This window comes from Heterodontus francisci, chromosome 2 (genome assembly GCF_036365525.1).
Source record: "Heterodontus francisci isolate sHetFra1 chromosome 2, sHetFra1.hap1, whole genome shotgun sequence".
Lineage (NCBI taxonomy): Eukaryota > Metazoa > Chordata > Chondrichthyes > Heterodontiformes > Heterodontidae > Heterodontus > Heterodontus francisci.
This window is the reverse complement of record NC_090372.1, coordinates 32,489,221-32,512,455: the sequence shown is the minus strand read 5'-3', so window position 1 is coordinate 32,512,455 and position 23,235 is coordinate 32,489,221. Positions and strand designations below refer to the sequence as shown.

General features: G+C 43.3%; 1 protein-coding gene across 3 annotated transcripts in view; it reads left to right on the top strand.

Moving 5' to 3' along the window:
* anln (anillin, actin binding protein) overlaps window positions 1–2,370 on the top strand; it is a 113,019-nt gene extending 110,649 nt beyond the window's left edge. For 2 of the 3 annotated variants that reach the window (XM_068056674.1, XM_068056667.1), the window contains exon 24: window positions 770–2,369. In XM_068056674.1, the coding sequence (XP_067912775.1) occupies window positions 770–914 (145 nt within the window). In that variant the 3' untranslated portion in view covers window positions 915–2,369. Of the gene's footprint in view, window positions 1–769 lie in introns of all 3 variants that reach the window. The other variant, XM_068056683.1, reaches the window with a different exon arrangement.
* Window positions 2,371–23,235: the final 20,865 nt, after the last annotated feature.

The following is a 23,235-nucleotide window of genomic DNA, read 5'->3' as shown; positions in this document are numbered from 1 at the left end:
AGGTTGCAGGGCAGGTTGAGAAAGCAGTTAATAAAGCATGAGAGATCCTGGGCTTTATAAATAGGGCAGACAGTACAAAAATGAAGAAGTTATGATAAACCTGTTTAAAACACTGGTTCAGCCTCAATTGGATATTGTGTCCAGTTCTGGGCACCACACTTTCTGAAGGATGTTAAGGCAATAGAGATGGTGCAGAAAAGATTTATGAGAATGGTTCCAGGGATGCGAAATTTCAGTTACGTGGTTAGTTTGGAGAAGCTGAGTCTGTTCTGCTTGGAGAAAAGAAGATTAAAAGGAGATTTAATAGAGGTATTCAAAATCTTGAGGGGTCGGGAGAGAGTAGATAGTGAGAAACTGTTCCCATTGACCAAAGGATCCAGAACCAGAGGAGGTGATTGGCAAAAGAAGCAACAGCAACATGGGGAAAAGTTTTTTTTTTAATGTAGTGAGTGGTTAGGATCTGAATTGCACTGCCTGAGTGTGTGGTGGAGGTAGATTCAAGCGAGGCCTTCAAAAGAAAGCTGAATAATTATCTAAAGAGAAAAAAATTTGCAGGGCTACAGGGAAAAGGCAGGGGAGTGGGACTAGGTGAGTTGCTCTTCCAGAGAGCTGGCATGGACACGATGGGCCAAATGGCTGCCCTCTGTGCTGTAAGATTCTATGAATTACAATATAAGAATTGAATAATGATATGCAGTTTAAATGTTTTCTTATGACACTGTTAACACAATCTTACCAATTTCCAACCACCCACCCCCACCAATTCCAGGAACTGGCTATCTGCTGATACCAAGGATGAACGCAACCTCTGGATGCAGAAGCTGAATCGGGCTCTAGTTGATCTGCGGACCTGGCAACCTGATGCCTGCTACAGGCCTCATGTCCTGTTGAAGGAGATTGAACATCATTATTAACCAATTTTATTTACCATTTAAGTCCTTGAGTGGGACTGAAACATTATGAGCATTGAACAAGTGCAAATTCTTGTCATTTTGTACATTAAATGTTCCTGAACAGTCAGTACACACGCAATAACCAATGCACAGCAGTAGCTGAAGAAAATGTGTTTAAAAGCAGAAAAGATGGTCCTAGATTGGTCCAGCAGTAACATTATTTGGTGAAAGAGGGAAGATAAATCATTTTGGAGGACCTTGATATAATGTTTGTTAAAAATAGCTTTGCCTTGAGCTTATTGAGTTACAGCTGTTCTTTTGAAAGAATGCTACAGGTCTAAGAACTCAACATCTGATCATAAGAATAGCTGTAACTTTCATGGTTAGGATTTTATTTGTAAAATATTTGTCACTGAGGGAATTAAGGAACTGCGGACAGCAACTACTTGCAAATAAGAGGAGCTGAATTTATAAACCAGACCTATAAAATATATTAATATATGAGGAAGAGCCAACTGGGTCCAGAATGATGACATAGCCGCCACCAATTATGTTTCTCCATATCCGCCAACGCATGTTTTTAACAATGGCACAAGTCTCAGTTCATGTCCTTCACCACAGGAAACAATTTCTATTTAGTAGTCCAGCCAACAACTAGTAAAGTTTGCACACAAGGGCAACTGACTTACAAGTGTACCAAGCCCTCTTGAGAAGAGATCTGCACATTACCCAGTCTATTGGGCTGTCACTCCATGGATCTTAAGATTGTTGGCCTGGCTCATGAACTGATTCCAGAAAATGTCAAGTTGAAATATGGGAACACTTTTTTCTGTAGTTTAAAACACTGGAGTTTTAGAGGTACTAGAACACACTATGCAATAATTTCAAACATATATTTTCAATTATGCTGCTATATATTACCTGCTTGATGCTTGCAGGCTGTGACATTTATCTTTAGCAAAAAGCATTTTAATAAGATTCTACACAGGCCATTTTTGAGAGATTTATTAAACTCCACTAATTATATGTCTTTTGTGAACATCATTTTGAATTATTTAATAATCCTACTTAAAATATGTTCAGGCCTGAATTTTTGTTCACCGTGCATTAAGCTACATTGTGCTACAAGAATATGTGAACTCCAGTTGTATGAATTTTAAGAGGGTTATTTTTTTGGATTACACTTATAACTGGCACACAATGATTTTGAACCCAAGCTCAGGATGCCATCATAGAATGTATTGAAAAGGATTCACATTATAGTTGCCCCAGCTATCATTTTTACAGCTTTTAAATGTATACCAAATAAGTACTGTAATATCACACTAACAAACTTGTAAAATATTAAATGCAAAAATTATTGTACTGTTTCTATTTCTAGTAGGTCAATATTCTTTTTCTCCTCTATCTTTGTCCTGTCTGTTGAATCTGGCTATTATACCTAGTTTCATTTCTTAATGTTTTATTGTATTATTACAAGACCATCGTATGCACAGTTTAAAATTAAACTGCTTCAAAATACATAACCATCGCAAAGATATTATGCTCATGGATTGATTAAAATTCAGCAACAATCTGTCTCTATATAGTAATAAAAGCAAAATACTGTAGATGCTGGAAATCTGAAATAAAAACAAGAAATGCTAGAAATACTCAGGTCAGGCAGCATCTGGGGATAGAGAAGCAGAGTTAACATTTCAGTGACCCTTCATCAGAACCCAAGCTCAGGATGCCATCTCTGTCTCTATATAGTATCCTTAACATAGTAAAACATCCCCATTAGCAAATAAAATTTGACAGTCACATGAGCTAAGGGGGGAGATGACCAAAAGCTTCGTCAAAGAGGTAGGTTTTAAGGAGCATCTTAAAGGAGGAAAGGGAGGTTTAGTTCCAAAGCTTAGGGCTTTGGGAGCTGAAGGCCTGGCCCCCAATGGTGAAGCGATTAAAATCAGGATGTTCAAGAGGCCATAATTGGAGAAGTGTAGATATCTCCCAGGTTATCTGGTTGGAGGAAATTACAGAGATTTGGAGGGTCGAGGCCATGGAGGGATTTGAAAACTAAGATGAGAATTTTAAAATGGAGGTATTGCTGAACCAGGAGCTAGTGTAGGTCAGTGAGCACAGGGGTGATGTAGACATGGACAGTCGAGTCTTGGATGACCAAGGTTATGGGGGGGAAATGTATTAAAACTGGTATTAAATTCAATTTCATTTGAAAATGGGTTTCAAACAAACTTAACCCTTTGAATGCAGCAGTGGCATTCTTTTGTATCCTCAATCTACCATCTTGTATAAGAATTGCAGCAGAAGTAATGTCCTTTTAAGATCTTTTGGGCATCAGTGTTTTGATGCTTATGTGCCTGTACAAAAAGCATAGCGTTGTTGATGACCCCTTCTTCCCTGCCATTATAATCCATGTGTCTTCAATATCCTCTAGTAGTCCAAGTTCAGTACATTGGGTTTCAGCTCATTGGTAGTTTTGTGTTATAGGTTGGCCTCAAAAACCCAGGTTGAGTCACTTTACGTATTGACCAGGGGTAAGATGTCTGGACTTTTAACTTGCAAAGCTTCCAACAGTTTCAATAATGAGAGAGAGAGATCTGGTGGTATAATAAAAGCAAAATACTGCAGACGCTGGGAATCTAAAATAGAAGCAAGAAATGCTCAGCAGGGCTGGCAGCATCTGTGGAGAGAGAAGCAGAGTTAACGTTTCAGGTCAGTGATCCTTCATCAGACCCTCCTTTATCTGGTGACCCTGACTAACAAACTGAAGCTATAGCAACAAAGCTTGATAAGTGAGTTAAGCAAATCAGATTTGGGATGTATTGAAAGATCAGTATTGTGTCAAAATAGTGAGGTAATCCTACCACTTTATAAATTGTTGCAACTGTAACGGTACAGTTCTGGTCATCGTACAAAAAGGATACTGCAGCTATTGATAGGATACAGAAGGGGACAACCTGAATGATTGAGAGGATAGAGGGATTGGTTTATGTGGACTGACTATATATGTTGAGCATATTCTTTCTGCAAAAGAGAAATTTAAGACTTCTAATATGATTTTAGGATTCTAAAGAGACCATATAATGTAGACCACAATGAGCTGTTTCATCTTGGCCAGAACAGTAGATCCACAGGACACAGCCTGCACTTCAAGGAGTGTTAAATTCAAATTTAATCCACAGAAGCATTATTTCAGTGAGTGATTAATACTTCTATGGAATAGGCTCCCCTGGGAGATGGTGGCAACAGAATGTTGATTCATTCAAATGCAAATTTAATTTAATATTTTGGGATACAATTACTTGAATTTTATAGTGATTTTATCATATATCATCCCAAGTCACTGCGGTTATGAGCAATTTGAGACATGAGTTATGGTAAGTATAGTATGCTTGGGCAGAAATGGTGACTGAGTCTATGGCTGACAAAGCTGTTCACTGATTTCTTTGCCTCATGTCTAAGTTTGTTGTAGACTAATTAACTAATCTTGGCAGTTAATCTCTGTTAGTAGGTCCTGACTATCCGCATGGAACTTATTTCTGTCTAGCAATTGATGTGTTCAACCCAAGGGTTCTGTTGCTACCCTGTTACATTTGGCCCAATGTATACTGTGACTAATACGAAGATGATGCTGAATATACAAAAGCAAAATACTGCAGATACTGAAAGTCTGAAAATAAAAACAAAAAATGCTGGACATCCTCAGCAGATCAAGCAGCATCTGTGGAGAAAAAAACAATTCATCTTTCCTCAAACATCCTTTTTAATACTTGATTTTAGTTCTATCAGGTTTGTAGCACTTGTCAATCCCTTACCCTCCTGCTTGCTCCAACTATATCGCACGCCTTTAAGAAGGATCTCCTATTTTACTCATCAGTTTTGCTTACATTGATCTAAATTAGTTTTTTTTTAAATCTGCATTAAAATGAGGTTCAACCAACTTATCTGGTGCATAGCTGAGCCATACAAATGTGTCATAATGATACACTTGAGGTTAGTCAACTAGGGTGTTATAATTGACTTTACTATTCCTGAATGTGAGAGGGGGGGAAATTGGGCAGAATTCTGAATACTTGCCAGTGATCCCTGCTGGAAGGACGTGAGTGGATGTCAAGATCAAATTTACTATAAACCCCTTCCCAGCAGTCAAATATATGGGTTGAGTATAATATATCCAAGTTTGCCGACAATGCAGAGGTGGAACAGCAAGCTGTGAGGAGGGTTCCAAAAGATACTGACTCATTAAATGATTGGGCAAGAATGGTTCATAACTTAAAATTGCCGCCTTGGGTTAGAGAATACAAGATGCCCAATACTGAAATCATATTGCAACAAGAGCTCAATGCTTTCAGGAGAGGAATTGAGGGCATTTGTGGAGAATTAGACTGTTTCTGTGCTGTCAATTCTACATGTATGCACATCTGCAATAGTGTAGTGCTACTATTCGCCAATGGGTGGCAGACTAATCACTCAAATTCTGTCAGTTCTCCGGCCATCAAAGATGTTTAGAAAGTGTCATGAAGGGAAACAATGCACCTTGCAGGGAGAGTGCTGCATTCTTGCCCAATCATTTAATGAGTCAGTATCTTTTGGAACCCTCCTCACAGCTTACTGTTCCACCTCTGTATTGTCAGCAAACTTGAATATATTATACTCAACCCATATATCGAAGACATTGATATAGTTGCAAATAGCTGAGGCCCAAGCACTGATCCTTGTGCCACTCTGCTACTTACACCCGGCCCTCCCCAAAATGACACTTTTTCTTCTACTCTCTGTTTTCTATCCATTAACCAATCCTCAATCCAAGCTGATATATTATTGCCATTTCCATGACTCCAATCTTGTGTAACAACCTCTTTGTGTAGCATCTTATTGAATTCCTTCTGAAAATTCAAATATGCTGCATCACTTGTTTCCCCTTAGCTACACTGCTAGTTTGACCCTCAAATTCTAAATTGTTAAGCAATAATTCCCTTTCATAAAACCATGTTGACTGTCTAATCACATTGTGATTTTTCACGTGTGCTATTACCACGTCCCTAATAATAAATTCTACCATTTCCCTATTAATATCAGGCTAACTGATCTTTCATGCCCTGTTTTCCTCTCCTTTCTTGAACATTGGGTTTCATGGAGATCATTCTAGGATCGAGGGAGTTTTGGAAGATCAAAACCAAGGCATCCACTAACTCTGCATCCATCTCTTTTAAAACCCTAGAGTGTCGATCAACAGGTCCAGGGGATTTAACTGGATAAGTTAATATGCAAACGTTCCTTGACTTGGACTATCGTACAACATAACACTTAAACAATGGAGTGAGATTAGATTGAAAGTCAAGTCTGTTAGTCTTTTATCCTTAATTTGCCAGGACAATACCACAATACTTTTTAACTTGGAGTCCTTATCCCACAGATTACGGTTTTAACTTTTTTACCAAACATCACAAATCAGCAACCACAAAATTTCCAGGTACAGAGCTTGATTTTATTTTTTAATATGCTTTTGAGATGTGGGCAAAACCGACAATGAAGTATTTATTGCCCATCCCAAGTTTCCCTAAAGGTATTAAGCATTAACCCCATATGGGGCTGGAGTCACATATAAGCCAGATCATGTGGCTGCTAGGTTCCTTGCCCTGAAGAGAAATAATCAGTTGGGGTTTTACAACCTTTTGCTTGTGCTATCCCACAAATTGCAAGATTTTATTCAATTCAAGACGTAACCTCTGGGTTGCGAATCCACTGCCATGTTGTCCATTATACCCACTACACCACAGTAGCTTTTGTCTTCAGCAGAAATAGATGAACTCAATCAAGAGATAGAAGACAATCATTACCAACTTGTACCTCTGGCAGTGATGTTTAGGAATTGTTATAATTGACAATAAAAGTGGCATTTCACAGAGTACAGATGGACATTCAGTGGAATCTTATGAGTGCCGCAGTGTTCCCAACGGCGGGGCTGGAAGTTGTAACTTCTGCTTCCACTGCAATTCCAGTTTCCCACGTGATTTTGTGGGCACGGGGAACACGTGGGATCATATGGCAGGGGCGGCCTTTCATTGGTGGAACCTGCCATCACTGCCCCAAGCACCAGGATCGTCACAGATATAAACCATTCTGTGCTTGCAGCCTCAAGGATCAGCAGCTTTCCTTTCATGTATCTTCAGATTAACCTAAATTGAAGCCTTTACATAAATCAAAATGTTTTTGCCTCCCTTAATTTGTAAAAGTCACCTCCAAATTCATATCATTTATTTTCCCTGCAGCCAAAGTGAATGACATGGCAGCCAATAGGCAGAGACCTGCCCCATGGTTTTTTTTAGATTAGATTAGAGAGATACAGCACTGAAACAGGCCCTCCAGCCCACTGAGTCTGTGCCAACCAACAACCACCCATTTATACTAATCCTACATTAATCCCATATTCCCTACCACATCCCCACTATTCTCCTACCACCTACCTACACTAGGGGCAATTTATCTATCAACCTGCAAGTCTTTGGCTGTGGGAGGAAACCAAAGCACCCGACGGAAACCCACGTGATCACAGGGAGAACTTGCAAACTCCGCACAGGCAGTACCCAGAACCAAACACTGATTGCTGGAGCTGTGAGGCTGCAATGCTCACCACTGCGCCACCCCTTCAATGATGCCTCCCTGCAGCTTCTCCTCCAGGCTGTTAGGGAAAGGCAGGAGGTCTTCTTCCCTGCAGATGGAGTCCAAAGACTCTCGCCTCACCAAGGCAACCTGGATGGAGGTAGTAGAGGAGGTCTTGAAGCGTAGGGTGACTCTTAGAACATGGGTGCAGTGCCGCAAGCAAATCAATGACTTGCTCAGATCGGCAAGGGTAAGTGGTCCTGGTGAGGCTGCTCCATTGTTTTCTTCCATGGCTCCATTTCTTTAAGGCACAGGATATGCAAGGAATGCAGTGGAATACGTGAGCAGCCTTGGTGCCATTCACTAAATGATGTTGTGCCAAGATGAAGATTGGCATTGTTTATGTGATTGGATGTGTCCTGCGAAAGCCACTGCAGAATGAGTGATGTTGATGCATATATGCAATGGTTGTGATGCATCATTTGTCATGTCAATAAATCTGCACTGTCTGCTGCAGAATAAACGAAGCCATAACCAGCGTGAGCTTGCTAGAATGGGAGGAGGGGTTCCTGACATAAGGCTGCTGACCACAACTGAGGAGGAGGCGTTGGAGGTCACGAGGGAGGCAGGGCGAGCGGAGATGGCGAGGCAGGAGCCACAAGGTGTAACGCTGAGTGGCATCTCCACTCTTGCAGCCATTAGTGGAAACTGATGGAAATTGTGTGAACTCACGTCAAGCACATGCTTAATGTGCCTGTGTTTGTGTCTCCACTGTAGGTGTCCATACTCGAGTCGCAGAATGTTGCAGGGCCCAAGAATCCACTTCTGGGGAGGAAGAAGAAGCCAATGCCCCAGAGGGTGCATTGTCACCTGCCTCTTCTTTCACCTCCGCCAGCGCCAATACATCCACATGGTCTGCTGGGGGAGTAAGGGCAGAATCTAGGTCACAAGCTGGTAGTCATGACACAGACATGTACCAGCTATGTCCCCTGACAACCAGAAGACTGCTGTGGACCAGACCCCTGCTCAGCCCCACGCTCATAATGATCCTCTGTTTTGTAGCTACGAGAGGTCTGCTGGATGTGCAGCAGAACCATGTGGAAAATATGTCGGAGATGCCTGGTCATCCATGGCTTTCCACGTGCCACGGAGGAGTCCATTCAAGCCATGATGTCTGCCATATCCCAGGCATTTGAGTATATGACTTCCTCAGTCAAGAGCCTGGCGAGCTCCGTGGCGAGCCTGGTTGAGCACTCAAGCTGTATGCGATCTGACCTGTATTGCTGTTGCCGTGGGCACCATGCAGCAGAGTCTAGGCAAGAGGGGGACGAGGAATCTGAGCCTCCCTCCAGGTGCTCCTTCCCCTTGTAGACAGGCAGGTACCATCGTGCACGTAGATGGAGGAGGAACGCGTGCCAGCTGCCCCGGGGCCTTCCTCTCAGGACATCCCCAGGGTAAGTGGCATCTGGTCCTCCCCCCTACCTGCCACCACCTCCTGACATTGGCCCCCTTACCTCCAGCAGGCGAATGCACGGGGGATATTCAAGCACCATTGCTGCAGACCCCCAGTAGGATGGAGCCATCAAGGCCCCGTACCTCCAGAGGACGCCTGCCACAGTCATCCACAGCAACGGGGCAGTGCACTGAGTACACCTCAGCTGCTAATTTTGGGGTAGCACTTAGACGTAGTGGGAGAAAAAGGAAATTGAAAGAGTTTTGATTACATGGGTGCTGTACAAATTGCCATGATTGAGAAAATTTATTAATACATTTTTATTTCATGCAAAATTTGATCCACTCTTGGTAATGTTTTGCTTGGTTACAAATAGATACAAAGAGGTTTTTGGAGGCCTATGGTAGGAATGCAATGATGCTTGCAAAGCATCTCAGGAAATGACCAGTATCCATATCCCATTGGAATTTGAGCCTTCACTCTACAATGATGGCTTTTTTCCTATTGATGATTAATAACTTTTTCCAATACTGTCATGCCTTACTTTTGTTTTCTACAGTCATAACTTAATGCTGCTTGCAATGGTGTGTAGTCGCATTCATCATAGCCAATCACATACGAACATATGAATTAAGAGCAGAAGTAGGCCATTTGGCCCTTCTAGCCTGATCCGCCATTCAATAAGACCATGGCTGATGTGTTTGTGTCTTGAATTCCACACTCCCATCTACCCCGATAACCTCTGATTCCCTTGCCTAACAAGAATCTATCCACCTCCGCCTTAAAAATATTCAATGACCCCGCCTCCACCACCTTCTGAGGTAGAGAGTTCCAAAATCGCACAACTCTCTGAGAGAAAAAATTTCTCCTCATTAAAGCCTAACTCGGGTATAAAATTAAAACCCAACCCGGGCCTGACCCGACCACAACCAACCCGAGCCCTTTAATTTTTTTCGTGCCCGACCTGACCTGACCTGACCTGACACGAATCTCCTTCATTTGTTCTGGCAGCAGGCTATTCCTGCAGCTGAAGTTGTGGGGAATCATGGGTAAGCCTGATCCAGTGACTTCCCAGAAGCAGTATCCAGCCTGACCTGACCCGAGCCCGAATGCTGGATTCGGAATTTTGACCCGACCCAACCCGAATCCAACACATGTAGTCGGGTCTAGTCGGGTTCGAGTCGGGTAGCCAGGCTTTACTCCTCACCTCTGTCCTAAAAGGGTGACCCCTAATTTTCAAACAGTGCCCCCTAGTTTTGGACTCACCCACAAGAGGAAACATCATTTCCTCATCCACCTTGTCAGGACTGTTCAGGATCTTGTATACTTCAATCAAGTCTCTCCTCACTCTTCTAAACTCCAGTGAAAACAAGCCCAGTCTGTCCAACCTTTCCTCATAAGACAACCCACTCTTCCAGGTATCAATCTAGTAAACCCCCCCTGAACTGCCTCCAATGCATTTACATCCTTCCTTAAATAAGGAGACCAAAACTGCACACAGTGTTCAAGATGTGGTCTCACCAATGCCCTGTATAAATGAAGCATAACATCCTTACTTTTCTTTTCAATTCCTCTCGTAATAAAGGATAACATTCCATTATCCTTCTTTATGACTTGCTGTACCTGCATACTAACTTTTTGTGACTCATGCACTAGAAAACCCAGATCACTCTGTACCTCAGAATTCTGCAGTCATTCTCCATTTAATTAATACTCTGTTTTTTTATTCTTCCTGCCAAAGTGAACAACTTCACATTTTGCCACGTTGTACTCCATCTGCCAGATTTTTGCCCACTCACTCAACCTATCTATATCGGTCTGCAACTTCCTATGCCCTCTTCACAACATACTTTCCTACCTACCTTTGTGTCATCTGCAAATTTAGCTACCATGCCATTACTCCTGTCATCTAAGTCATTGATATAAATTGTAAAAAGTTGAGGTCCCAGCACAGATCCCTGTGGACTCCACTCATCACATTTTGCCAATCATGTATGCGTGGTCTCTATTTTCTGCCAGCCAGCCAATCTTCTATTCATGCTAATATGTTACCCCCTGCACCATGAGCTCCTACTTTGCGCAATAACCTTTTATGTGGCACCTTGCCAAATGTCTTCTGGAAATCCAAGTACAGTACATCAACAGGCTGCCCTTTATCCACAGCACATGTTACTTCTTCAAAAGAACTCCAATAATTTGGTTAAACATGACTTCCCTTTCACAAAACCATGCTGACTATTCCCAATTACCTTGAGTTTTTCTAAGTGCCCAGCTACAGCCTCCTTAATGATTGATTCTAACACCTTCCCCACAACAGACTGGCCTATAGTTACCTTTTTTCTGCCTTCCCCCACCTTCTTGAAAGTGCAGCAATGCTTTGTTAAGATTGCAGAGATGAATAAGACCTCAGACAAAAGGGAATGTCTGTGGGGATTTTGTTATGTTTCTCCTCCCAACGTTCCTTGATCATGTGGCTTATTGTTGGCTGAAACGTGCATAAATTAGGTTCTCCCTGATATCCCTTGCATGTCTCTCCATGACCCTCATCGATGACGGCATCATTGGCATTGTTGTCCTCATCCTCAACCTCATCTGAGGAGGACTGGTGTTCCTGCGCCTGCGGAATGTTGCTGCGTCTAATTGCAAGGTTGTGCAAGGCACGGCAGACAACGATTATTTGTGACATCCTCTGTGGCATGTACTGAACAGCCTCTCCAGACTGGTCAGGCAACGGAATCGCATTTTCAGCATGCCAATGGTGGTTCTGGTGGATGCGTGAGCTACATTGTACCACTCTTCAGCAGTGCTTCGGGGATAACTTACTCGTGTCATCAACCATGCACAATGTGGGTAACCCTTGTCACCCAGGATCCATCCGTCCACTTTGGCTGGTTTCTCGACAACTGCTGACAGCTGAGAGTTACTCAGTGTCGGAGTCATGACAGCTCCCTGGGAAACATAAGCAAACATTCATGATTCTTCTCCTGTGGTTGCAAACCAGCTGTACGTTTAAAGAGTGGGAGTCTTTGTGATTGATAAATGTAACAAGCTGGTCTCAGGGAGCTCTAATGGCCACATGAGTACATTCAATCACCCCTTGCACTCTAGGGAAACCAGCGATGGTGCCGAAGGCTGCAGACCTTGCTGCCTGGCTGTCCTCGTCTACAGGTAAGTAGATGAAATCATTGGTATGTCGAAAAAGGGCATTGGTCACCTCTTTGATACACCTGTGAGTTGCAGACTACAAGATGCCACATATGTCGCTCTTGGATCCCTACCTAGTTCACCTACCTAGGCTCAACTATCACCAGTAACCTGTCTCTCGATGCAGAAATCAACAAGCGCATGGGAAAGGCTTCCACTGCTATGTCTGGCCAAGAGAGTGTGGGAAAATGGCGCACTGACACGGAACACAAAAGTCGGAGTGTATCAAGCCTGTGTCCTCAGTACCTTGCTCAACGGCAGCGAGGCCTGGACAACGTATGTCAGCCAAGAGCGACGTCTCAATTCATTCCATCTTTGTTGCCTCCAGAGAATCCTTGACATCAGGTGGCAGGACCTTATCTCCAATGCAGAAGTCCTCGTGGCGGCCAACATCCCCAGCATATACACCCTACTGAGCCTGCAGCGCTTGAGATGGCTTGGCCATGTGAGCCGCATGGAAGATGGCAGGATCCCCAAGGACACATTGTATAGCGAGCTCGTCACTGGTATCAGACCATGACTCCGCTTTAAAGACATCTGCAAACACGACATGAAGTCCTGTGACATTGATCACAAGTCATGGGAGTCAGTTGCCAGTGATTGCGAGAGCTGGCGGACAGCCATAAAGACAGGGCTAAAGTGTGTCGAGTCGAAGAGACTTAGCAATTGGCAGGAAAAAAGACAGAAGCGCAAGGGGAAATCCAACTGTGTAACAGCCCCGACAACCAATTTTATCTGCAGCACCTTTGGAAGAGTCTGTCACTCTAGAATTGGCCTTTATAGCCACTCCAGGCACTGCTTCACAAACCACTGACCACCTCCAGGCGCATACCCATTGTCTCTTGAGACAAGGAGGCCAAAGAAGAAGGAGGATCCCTGGAAGGAGCCGCTGGAGAAAAAATTGAGTGCAGCAGTTACCTTGAGGGCAACTGGCATGGGATTCCCATTGAAGCCAAGCGGCTGCAGGTCATGTTGCAGGATCCTACATTTTTCTGCGACCATTTCAGGTGACATCCTTAGGCGTCTCTGGCATTGCCTCTCTGACATTTGAAAGTAATTTGTCCTTGTCCTGAGCATACGATGACATGCCAGTGCCTGTCTTCGATTAGGCCGCTCCTTGATGTTATCATTCAGAGCATCCGAACCTTCCTATTCTGCCTGATGCTGGCATTCAGGCATCATGAGTTGAGGGAGAAGAGCCCTCCTTAGTCTCTCTCTTTGTTTTTCTTCCTGTGGTACTAGACGAATTGGGTGTATGTTGCTGTGATTTTTCTGAGCAATAAATCAGCAGAGTGGGGCGATTCAGCCCTCTGTTGCTTGTGAGCTAAAACACTGAGGGAATGAACAGCTCCCTTATATCTGCCTTCAAACTACAGCCAGATAGAAGACACACCCACTATTGCTTGCCTCCTCCCACTCTCCTTGCTGTCCTTGAGTGTCCACATGGTTCCCATTATCGTTGGAGAAAATAGTGCGCATGGAATTCACGGCAAGTCTCCCCACCTTCCAACCTCCTCCTGCAACCTACCAGCCTGAACCCATTACCCTTGACCCACCCAATGTTACCGTTACCCTTCCCTCCATTACCATTGAGCCTCCCCCCATTACCGTGCACAGCGTAATCATCAATATATTCATACCATCTTATCCCGTCGTTCCTACCCCTGTTATTTTCGACATGCCGACTCTGACCCTTGAACTTCCTCACATCGAACCAACCATTGTTACTGAGTCCCGATCCCCTCCATATGAAACTGCCAATTACCCATCCATTAGTCTTGACCTTCCCCCTGCTACAGAATCCATTTGCCCCCATTGACAGTGACCGTTCTCTCTGCTAGCCAATACCCTCAATTTGCGCCACAACTCCCCGGTGTCGACAGCACTCATCCCTCCCTTAGGGCCTTGCTAAATATCTTCACACAGTACTGATCTAATCTACCCACCATCCCTGCAGCCAACAAAATACATCTTCACCATCAACAGCAACCATTCAACAACCTGGCTGCTCCACTCCACCCTGTCCTGCTCCTCCATAAGAACATGCACCTGATCAACCCCACCCTTCTCTCCCCGACTACCCTGTCCTGCTCCTCCCTGTAGCCCCCGCCAGGCCTTCGCCACAATCGCCTGAGAAGATTGACCCTCGCTGGTGCCAAGCCTGGAGGCAAACATCCATTCTGATGCTGGCATTAGTTTAGCGGATGAGCTAAAGAGAGAAGAGCACAGCCCTGAGGCTCAACTGCACAGATCCGACTGTTGCATGCCACATTGAAACATTTGTGAACTGTGTGGCACAGGAATACTGCTCACCGTTCACTTAATTTGGCAAGTAGGATTAAATCGTAACTATACATAGGATAATTAGTATTCATGTTATTTAAATGAATGCAAAACTGCAATCTGCCACCATGCTGGAACACCACTGACTTAATTTTTCCAAAATATCCCACCGTCAGGAATCCTGCCTAATTATATCACCCCGCATGCCACCAAATTATCCGTGGCGGACAGCATAAATTCCCTCCATTATGTTTTCAAGGAATATCCCATCAATCGATAATTGCTGTGAATTAAAACTCCCTGAGAAAACAATTTTACGACTAGTCATGGTAAGCAAATTGCCGAGGTTTGTCCTAGCCACAAAAAACAGGACAAATCCAATCTGGTCAACTACCATGCAATCAGTCTACTCTCAATCATCAGCAATTGATGGAAGGTGTCATTGACAATGCTATCAAACAGCAATAACCTGCTCAGTTTGGGTTCCACCATGCCCACTTGGCTCCTGACCTCATTACAGCCTTGATCCAAACATGGAAAAAAGAGCTGAACTCGAGGTGAGGTAAGAGTGATTGCCCTGGTATCAAGGCAGCATTTGACTGAGTATGGCATTAAGGATCCCGAGCCAAACTGAAGTAGATGGGAATCAAGGAGAAAACTCTTCTCTGGTTAGAGTCATACCTAGCGCAAAGGAAGATGGTTGTTGTTGTTGAAGGCCAATCATCTCAGAACCAGGACATCACTGCAGGAGTTCCTCAGGGTAGTGTCCTAGGCCCAACCATCTTCAGTTGCTCCATCAATGATTTTCCCTCCATCATAAGGTCAGAAGTGGGGATGTTTGTTGATGATTGTACGATGTTCAGTACCATTCGCAACTCCTCAGATGCTGTAGCAGTCCATGTCCATATGCAGCAAGACCTGGACCGCATTCAGGCTTGGGCTGATAAGTTGCAAGGAGCATTCGTGCCACACAAATGTCAGGCAATGACGATCTCCAATAAGAGAGAATCTAACCATCTCCCCTTGACACACAATGGCATTACCATCGCTGAATCCCCCACTATCAACATCCTGGGGGTTACCATTGACCAGAAACCCAACTAGACCAGAAATATAAATACTGCGGCTACAAGAGCAGGTCAGAGGCTGGGAATTCTGTGGCGAGTAACTCACCTCCTGACTCCTCAATGCCTGTCCATCATCTGCAAGGCAGTCAGGAGTGTGATGGAATACTCTCCACTTGCCTGGATGGGTGCAGCTCCAACAACATTCAAGAAGGTTTACACCATCCAGGACAAAACAGCTTGCTTGATCGGCACCTCATCCACCACCTTAAACATTCACTCCCTCCACCATTGATGCACAATGGCAGCAGTGTGTACCATCTACAAGATGCACTGCAGCAACTCACCACGCCTCCAAACCTGCAACCTCTTCCACCTAGAAGGACAAGGGCTGCAGACATATGGAAACACAATCACCTGCAAGTTCCCCTCCAAGTCACACACCATCCTGACTTGGCACTATATCGCCGTTCCTTCACTGTCACTGGATCAAAATCCTGGAAATCCCTCCCTAACAGCACTGTCAGTGTACCTACGCCGTATGGACTGCAGTGGTTCAAGAAGGCTGTTCACCACCACCTTCTCAAGGGCAATTAGGGATGGGCAACAAATCCTACCCTTGCCAACAACACCCACATGCCATGAATAAAAAAAGGATAATCATTTTACATGCACTACAAAATGATTCTGCCATGAAGTGACTTATTGACATGCAAACACTAAAATCATGAGCAGTCTTGTTGAGCATGTTAATGCCAACATCATTGCCATTCCAATGCAATTTGTAACATAGAGCCATTTATGGCACAGCAGGAGGCCATTCGGCCCATCAAGAACATTTGGCAATGTTCTTGCTCCATATGCAGTGGGAGTGGTGGAGTCCAGAGTTGGTGGTGCAGTGGGGGCCCAGATTACATAGTATGTTTGGGGTTTCCCAGAGTATGTGGTGCGGTGGTGGTGGGGGGATGGGGGGGACGGTGGCAGGGGATGGATAATGCCCAGAGTACATTGTATGGAATTATTAGATGACATTACTCAGACTTCATTAACTGTTACTAGTTGGATTATAAAAGTTGCTTTTATCATAATGACAGTATCGGTGCCATTTCCTCCTCTCGTTCCAAACTGGAAAACTTCATCAACTTCCCTTCCAGTTCCCACCCTTCTCTCACCTTCTCATCTCTGACACTTCCTTTCCCTTCCTCGACTTCTCTGTCTACATTTCTGTGGATAGGCTGTCTATCCATTATAAGTCCACTGACTCCCACGGCTACCTCGACTACACTTCCTCACACCCTGCATACAGTGAGGACTTCAACCCATTTTCCGAGTTTTTCCGTCGCATCAGTTCTGATGATGCAACCTTTCACAACAGCACTTCTGATATGTCCTTCCTCAACTGAGGATATTTCCCCCCCCCCGGTGGTTGACAGAGCCCTTGACTCTGTCCGACCCATTTCCCGCACTTCTGCCCTCACCCCTTCTTCCTCCCTCCCAGGACCACGACAGGGTTCCCCTTGTTCTCATTTTCCACCCCACCATCCTACACAGCCAAAGGATTATCCTCTGCCATTTCCAACACCTCCAGCATGATGCACCACCAAACATATCTGCCCCTCCCCTGTCAGCATTCTGAAGGGTCCACTCCTCCATTACCCCCGACACCTCATCTCCTTCCCACGGCACCTTCCCATGCAATCACAGTAAGTGTAATATCTGCCTTTTTACCTCCTCTCTCCATCCTCTCTCACCATCCAAGGCCCCGAACACTCCTTCCAAGCGAAGCAGCAATTTACTTGTACTTCTTTCAATGTAGTATAGTGTATTCGCTGCTCACAATACGGCCACCTCTACATTGGGGAGAATAAACGCAGATCGGGCGACCGCTTTGCGGAACACCTCTACTCAGTCCACAGGCATGACCCTGAGCTTCCGGTTGCTTGCCATTTTAATTCATCACCCTGCTCTCTTGCCCACATGTCTCACCTCGGCCTGCTGTAGTGTTTCAGTGAAGCTCAATGCAAGCTTGAGGAACAGCACCTTATCTTCCGATTAGGCGCTCTACTGCTCTCTGGACTCAACATTGAGTTCAACAACTTCAGAGCATGACAGCCATTTTGATTGTTTTTTTTTACCATGTACCAATCATAAACTTGTTTTTCATGATTTTTACTTTCAACAAAGCTATTCACTATTCTGCCATTAACACTCTCTCCGGACAAATGCTTTGTCTTTTACTACAGCTTTTACTATTCCCTTTGTCTTTCAATCCATGACATCTTTGTTATTTAATCACTCCTGCTCTCTGCCCGAACACAGACTTCTCATTTTGTTCTTCTTCCCCAGCCCCCCACCCCACCCCTTTCACTTGCTCAAAGCCTATTACATTCCTACCTTTGCCAGTTCTGATGGAAGGTCACAGACCTGAAATGTTAACTCTGTTTCTCTCTCTCGACAGATGCTGCCAAACCTGCTGTGTATTTCCAGCATTATGTTTTATTTCAGATTTCCAGCATCCTCAGTATTTTGCTTTTATTCTTTTTATTATATATTGCCAATATTTGGAGATCGAACAAACATTTGGGACCATCCAGAAATGATAACATAGCTGAACTGTATTAATGCTGGCATCAGCAACTTGTATATTTTAATTTGCTTCTGACTCCAGAAGAAATTTAACTTATCTGATTAACATAACAGGGTTTAGTTTAGTTTAGTTTAGAGATACAGCACTGAAACAGGCCCTTCGGCCCACCGAGTCTGTGCCGACCATCAACCACCCATTTATACTAATCCTACACTAATCCCATATTCCTATCACATCCCCACCTGTCCCTATATATTTCCCTGCCACCTACCTATACTAGGGTCAATTTATAATGGCCAATTAACCTATCAACCTGCAAGTCTTTGGCATGTGGGAGGAAACCGGAGCACCCAGAGGAAACCCACGCAGACACAGGGAGAACTTGCAAACTCCGCACAGGCAGTACCCAGAATCGAACCCGGGTCCCTGGAGCTGTGAGGCTGCAATGCTAACCACTGCGCCACTGTGCCGCCCTTTTGGGCCAAGAAAATAAACTGGAGCTCTAGTAGTGGCAACAGTGGACCATTTTCCTCAGAGGAAATAGAAATTTCACATTAGGTGAGGGATCCTCTTCTGAGGCTGGGAATTGATGAAAAAATCTGCATTTATTTAGCACCTCAGCATGTTTCTTAGAAACATTTCAAAGCACTCCATGTATAATAAGTTACTTCAGAAGTGCAGCGACATGTGTTTTATTGTAGATAAATGCTGAAGTAGTGTTTTGGGAATTTGACTTGAATTTAGTATGCACTATGCCTGATCTGTGAATTCTTAATTACGAGATTGAATATCAAAGCTAAAAGGTGCTCCATTGACGTCCCTCACATTAATAAATATAAATGGATACCCAAAGAGGCAAGACATGTTTTGATATTTTCATGCAGTTAGACTACCATTTTGATAGTAGCTTTCAAGACTTAGATTCTTGTCATTGATAATTTATATTGGTACCTTCTGAATTATATAGCTTTGCTTATATTTTGCAATAAAGACGTCTGCAAACGCGACATGAAATCGTGTGACATTGATCACAAGTCGTGGGAGTCAGTTGCCAGCATTCGCCAGAGCTGGCGGGCAGCCATAAAGACAGGGCTAAATTGTGGCGAGTCGAAGAGACTTAGTAGTTGGCAGGAAAAAAGACAGAGGCGCAAGGGGAGAGCCAACTGTGCAACAGCCCCAACAAACAAATTTCTCTGCAGCACCTGTGGAAGAGCCTGTCACTCCAGAATTGGCCTTTATAGCCACTCCAGGCGCTGCTTCACAAACCACTGACCACCTCCAGGCGCGTATCCATTGTCTCTCGAGATAAGGAGGCCCAAAAGAAAAAAAGAAAGAATATTTTGCAGCTGTCATAATTGGTAATATGTTCATCCACCATTCAAAAGTGCAAGTTGATTAAGTCTTTTCCTGAATAAACCGGCCTCATAAGGATATTCTTTTTATTTCATCTAATGTAAAGGCTGATCCACAAATATTCCTGAAAAACGTTTATTATTTAATCAATGATTTTAAAGGGCTACCATCTTCATGTTTTTTTGGCAACTCTGTTTTATTTTACATGCAAAATGACGTCAACAATTTCAAAACACACCATCAAATCAGTTGAAGTTAAAGTCATTATGATAAAATGAACCCTAGATTTTCCTTTTCAAACAATGCAAAACAATTTTGTCAAACACTAAAATAATGACAATTTTAGACAGAGTGGAGCAGCAAGATGTCTTATGAGCTGTTACTTATGAAGAAGACTTTCAATGCCCAAGATAGTGATTAATGTAATTAAGGAATGTGAAGTCTTGTGTAACTAGGGTTGTCTGGTCATTTCTAGTTGATATATTTTCTAGAGTTATCGTATTAGAATCTGTTTGGTTTGGCATTGCCAAAGTTCTACATTGGGGAACATAGGGGTGATTGAGGAAATCGTTTTTGATCTGATATCTTCATGATTTAATGAAATATGTATTTGGAGTGCAATGTGCAAAATGAATAGCAATATTTAAGTTCTTGGTTCTTGCCAGCACTATGGTGTGTCTAAACGACATAATTGGAACAAAGGATGATATTGTGTAGAATATACAAAAAATCAACAAAATTTTGCATTTTATATCATGCCTTTAAAGTAGTAAAACATTCCAAGGTGCTTCAAAGGTGTGTTATCAAACAAAATTGGACACTGAGCCACATAAGGAGACACTGGGATAGGTAACCAAAAACTTAGTCAAAGAGGTAGGTTTTAAGGAGCCTCTTAAAGGAGGAGAAACAGAGAGGTTTATGGAGGGAATTCAAAGGCAGCTGAAGGCATGGCTGTCAATGGTGGAACAAAGATATTTGTGGGTGCACAGAGATATGGAAGGGTTGTAGGGTTGGAGGACATTATAGAGATAAGGAAGGGTGAATCTGTGGTGGGATTTTAAAACAAGGATTAGAATTTTAAAATCGAGAAACATGTGAGCCTGGTTTATAAGTGTCCCCACTTCACACAAACTTGACCAGTTCAATTGTATCAAGGAAAAATTAAGCTTTCCTTTGTTGGACTTTGAAGAGTGCAGTTGTTTTTATTTGCCCACACTGAAAGCCAAAAATATATTTTTTGATAAGATTGCCTTCATATTTTATTGCAGCAGTGCAGCACGATGGATGAAGTCTTAACAGTTGGCCAGGTTCAGGTCTGAGCTCATCCCTGCCTTTGCACCTCCAAACTTAACTATTCCAATGCACTCCTAGATGGCCTTCCATCTGCCATCCTCCATAAACATCAGCTCATTTGGGACTCTGCTACTTGTATCCTACCCTGCATTATGTCCCATGCTTCCATCACAACTGTCCTTTATGATTTACATTGGCTGTTGGTCCCCCAATGTCTCCAAGTCATAATTCATCCTCATAAGAACATAAGCATTAGGAGTAGGAGTAGGCCATACAGCACCTCGAGCCTTCTTCGCCATTTAATAATATCATGGCTGATCCTCAACCTCAACTCCACTTTCACGCCCTATCCCCATAACATTGATTCCCTTAGAGTACAAAAATCTACCGATCTCAGCCTTGAATAAACCCAACGACTGAGCATCAATCGCCCTCTGGGCTAGCGAATTACAAACATTCACCACCCTCTGGGTGAAGAAATTTCTCCTCATCTCAGTGTTAAATGGTTGTCCCCTTATCCTGAGAATATCCCCCTAGTTCTAGACTCTCCAACCAGGGGAAACATCCTCAGCATCTACCCTGTCAATCACTCTTTAGAATCACATATGTTTCAATGAGATCACCTCTCCTTGTTCTAAACTCCAGAGAGTATACTCCATTCTACTTCACCTCTTCTCACAGGACAACCCTCTCATCCCAGCAACCAATCTAGTGAATCTTCATTGCACCCCCTCTAAGGCAAGTGTATCCTTTCTTAAGTATGAAGATCAAAACTGTACACAGGTGTGGTCTCACCAAAGCCCTGTACAATTGCAGCAAGACTTCCTTACTTTTATCTCCAACCCCCTTACAATGAAGGCCAACACACCATTTGCCTCCCTAATTTCTTGCTGTATCTCCATGTTAACTTGTACAAGGACAACCAAATCCCTCTGAACATTAGCATTTAATAGTTTCTCACCATTTAAAAATATTAAATTTTTCTAGTCTTCCAACCAAAGTAATTTTTTTATTCATTTGTGGGATGTAGGCATCGCTGGCAAGGCTGGCATTTATTGTCCATCCCTAATTGCCCTTGAACTGAGTGGCTTGCTAGGCCATTTTTTAAGAGTCAACCACATTGCTGTGGGTCAGGACCGCAGATTTCCTTCCTTAAAGGACATTAATGAACCAGATGGGTTTTTACAACAATCGACAATGGTTTCACGGTCATTGTTAGACTAGCTTTTAATTCCAGATTTATTAATTGAATTCAAATTCTACCATCTGCCATGGTGGGTTTCGAACCCATATCCTCAGAGCATTAGCCAGGGCTCTGGATTACTAGTCCAATGAGCTTACATTTCCCCACATGACACTCCATCTGCCACCTCTCGTCCAGTCATTTAATCTATCTATATCCCTTTGAAGTCTCTTTGTGTCCTCCTCACAGCTTACTTTACCACCTACCTTTGCATCATCAGCAAGCTTGGATATAGTACACTCGGCCCCTTCATCTAAGTAATTAATATAGATTGTAGCTAGTGCAGGCCCCAGTACTGAACCTTGCAGTACCCCAGAAATAACAGCTTGCCAACCTGAAAATGACATATGTATTCCTATTTTCTGTTTTATGTCCTTTAACCAATCCTTTATCCATGCTAATTCATTAATCCCCAACCCCTTGAGCCCTTACCTTGTGCAACAACCTTTCATGTGGCACACTTATGGAATGCCTTTTGAAAATCCAAATATACTACACCCACTGGTTCCCCTTTATCTATCCTGGTAGTTACTATCTCACAAAACTCTAATAGATTTGTCAAACATAATTTCTCTTTCATAAAACCAAGTTGACTCTGCCTAATCATTTTCTAAGTGCTCTGTTACGACTTCCTTAATAATGGTTTACAACATTTTCCCAACAGCTGATGTCAGGCAAACTGGTCTGTAGTTCCCTGTTTTCTCTCTCCCTCTTTTTTGAATAGCATTGTTACATTTAATCCAGAGAATGTTGGAAGTTCAAAACCAGTCCATCCCCGCAGGCAACCTCTTTTAAAGCCCCAGGATATAGGCCATCAGCTTCAAGGGATTTGTCAGCTTTTAGTCCTATTCATTTCTCCAGTAACTTTTCTTTATTAATATTAATTACTTTAATTAATTACTTAAATTCCTCACTCTCATTGGACCTTTGGTTCTCCACTATTTCTGGTATTTTTCTTGTCTTCTACTGTGAAGACACACACAAAGGGCTGAATTTTGTGCCAACCTTGGGGATGGGAACAGAGGTGGGGAGGGGCATAAAATTGGAACGGGAGATGTTGGAGAGGAAGTCCAACATCATGACGTCCCATCTCGATTTTGGCCATGGTGGCAAACCTGGAGGGTGAAGATCAGATGGCGATGCGGCAGGTAGGCAATTAAGGTATTTAAGAGACCTCTTGACAGTGATTTTAATCGTCATTTTAAATTTTATAAACTGTACAGGATTCATAGGTCTTCAGAGCCTCGCCTGCTTCA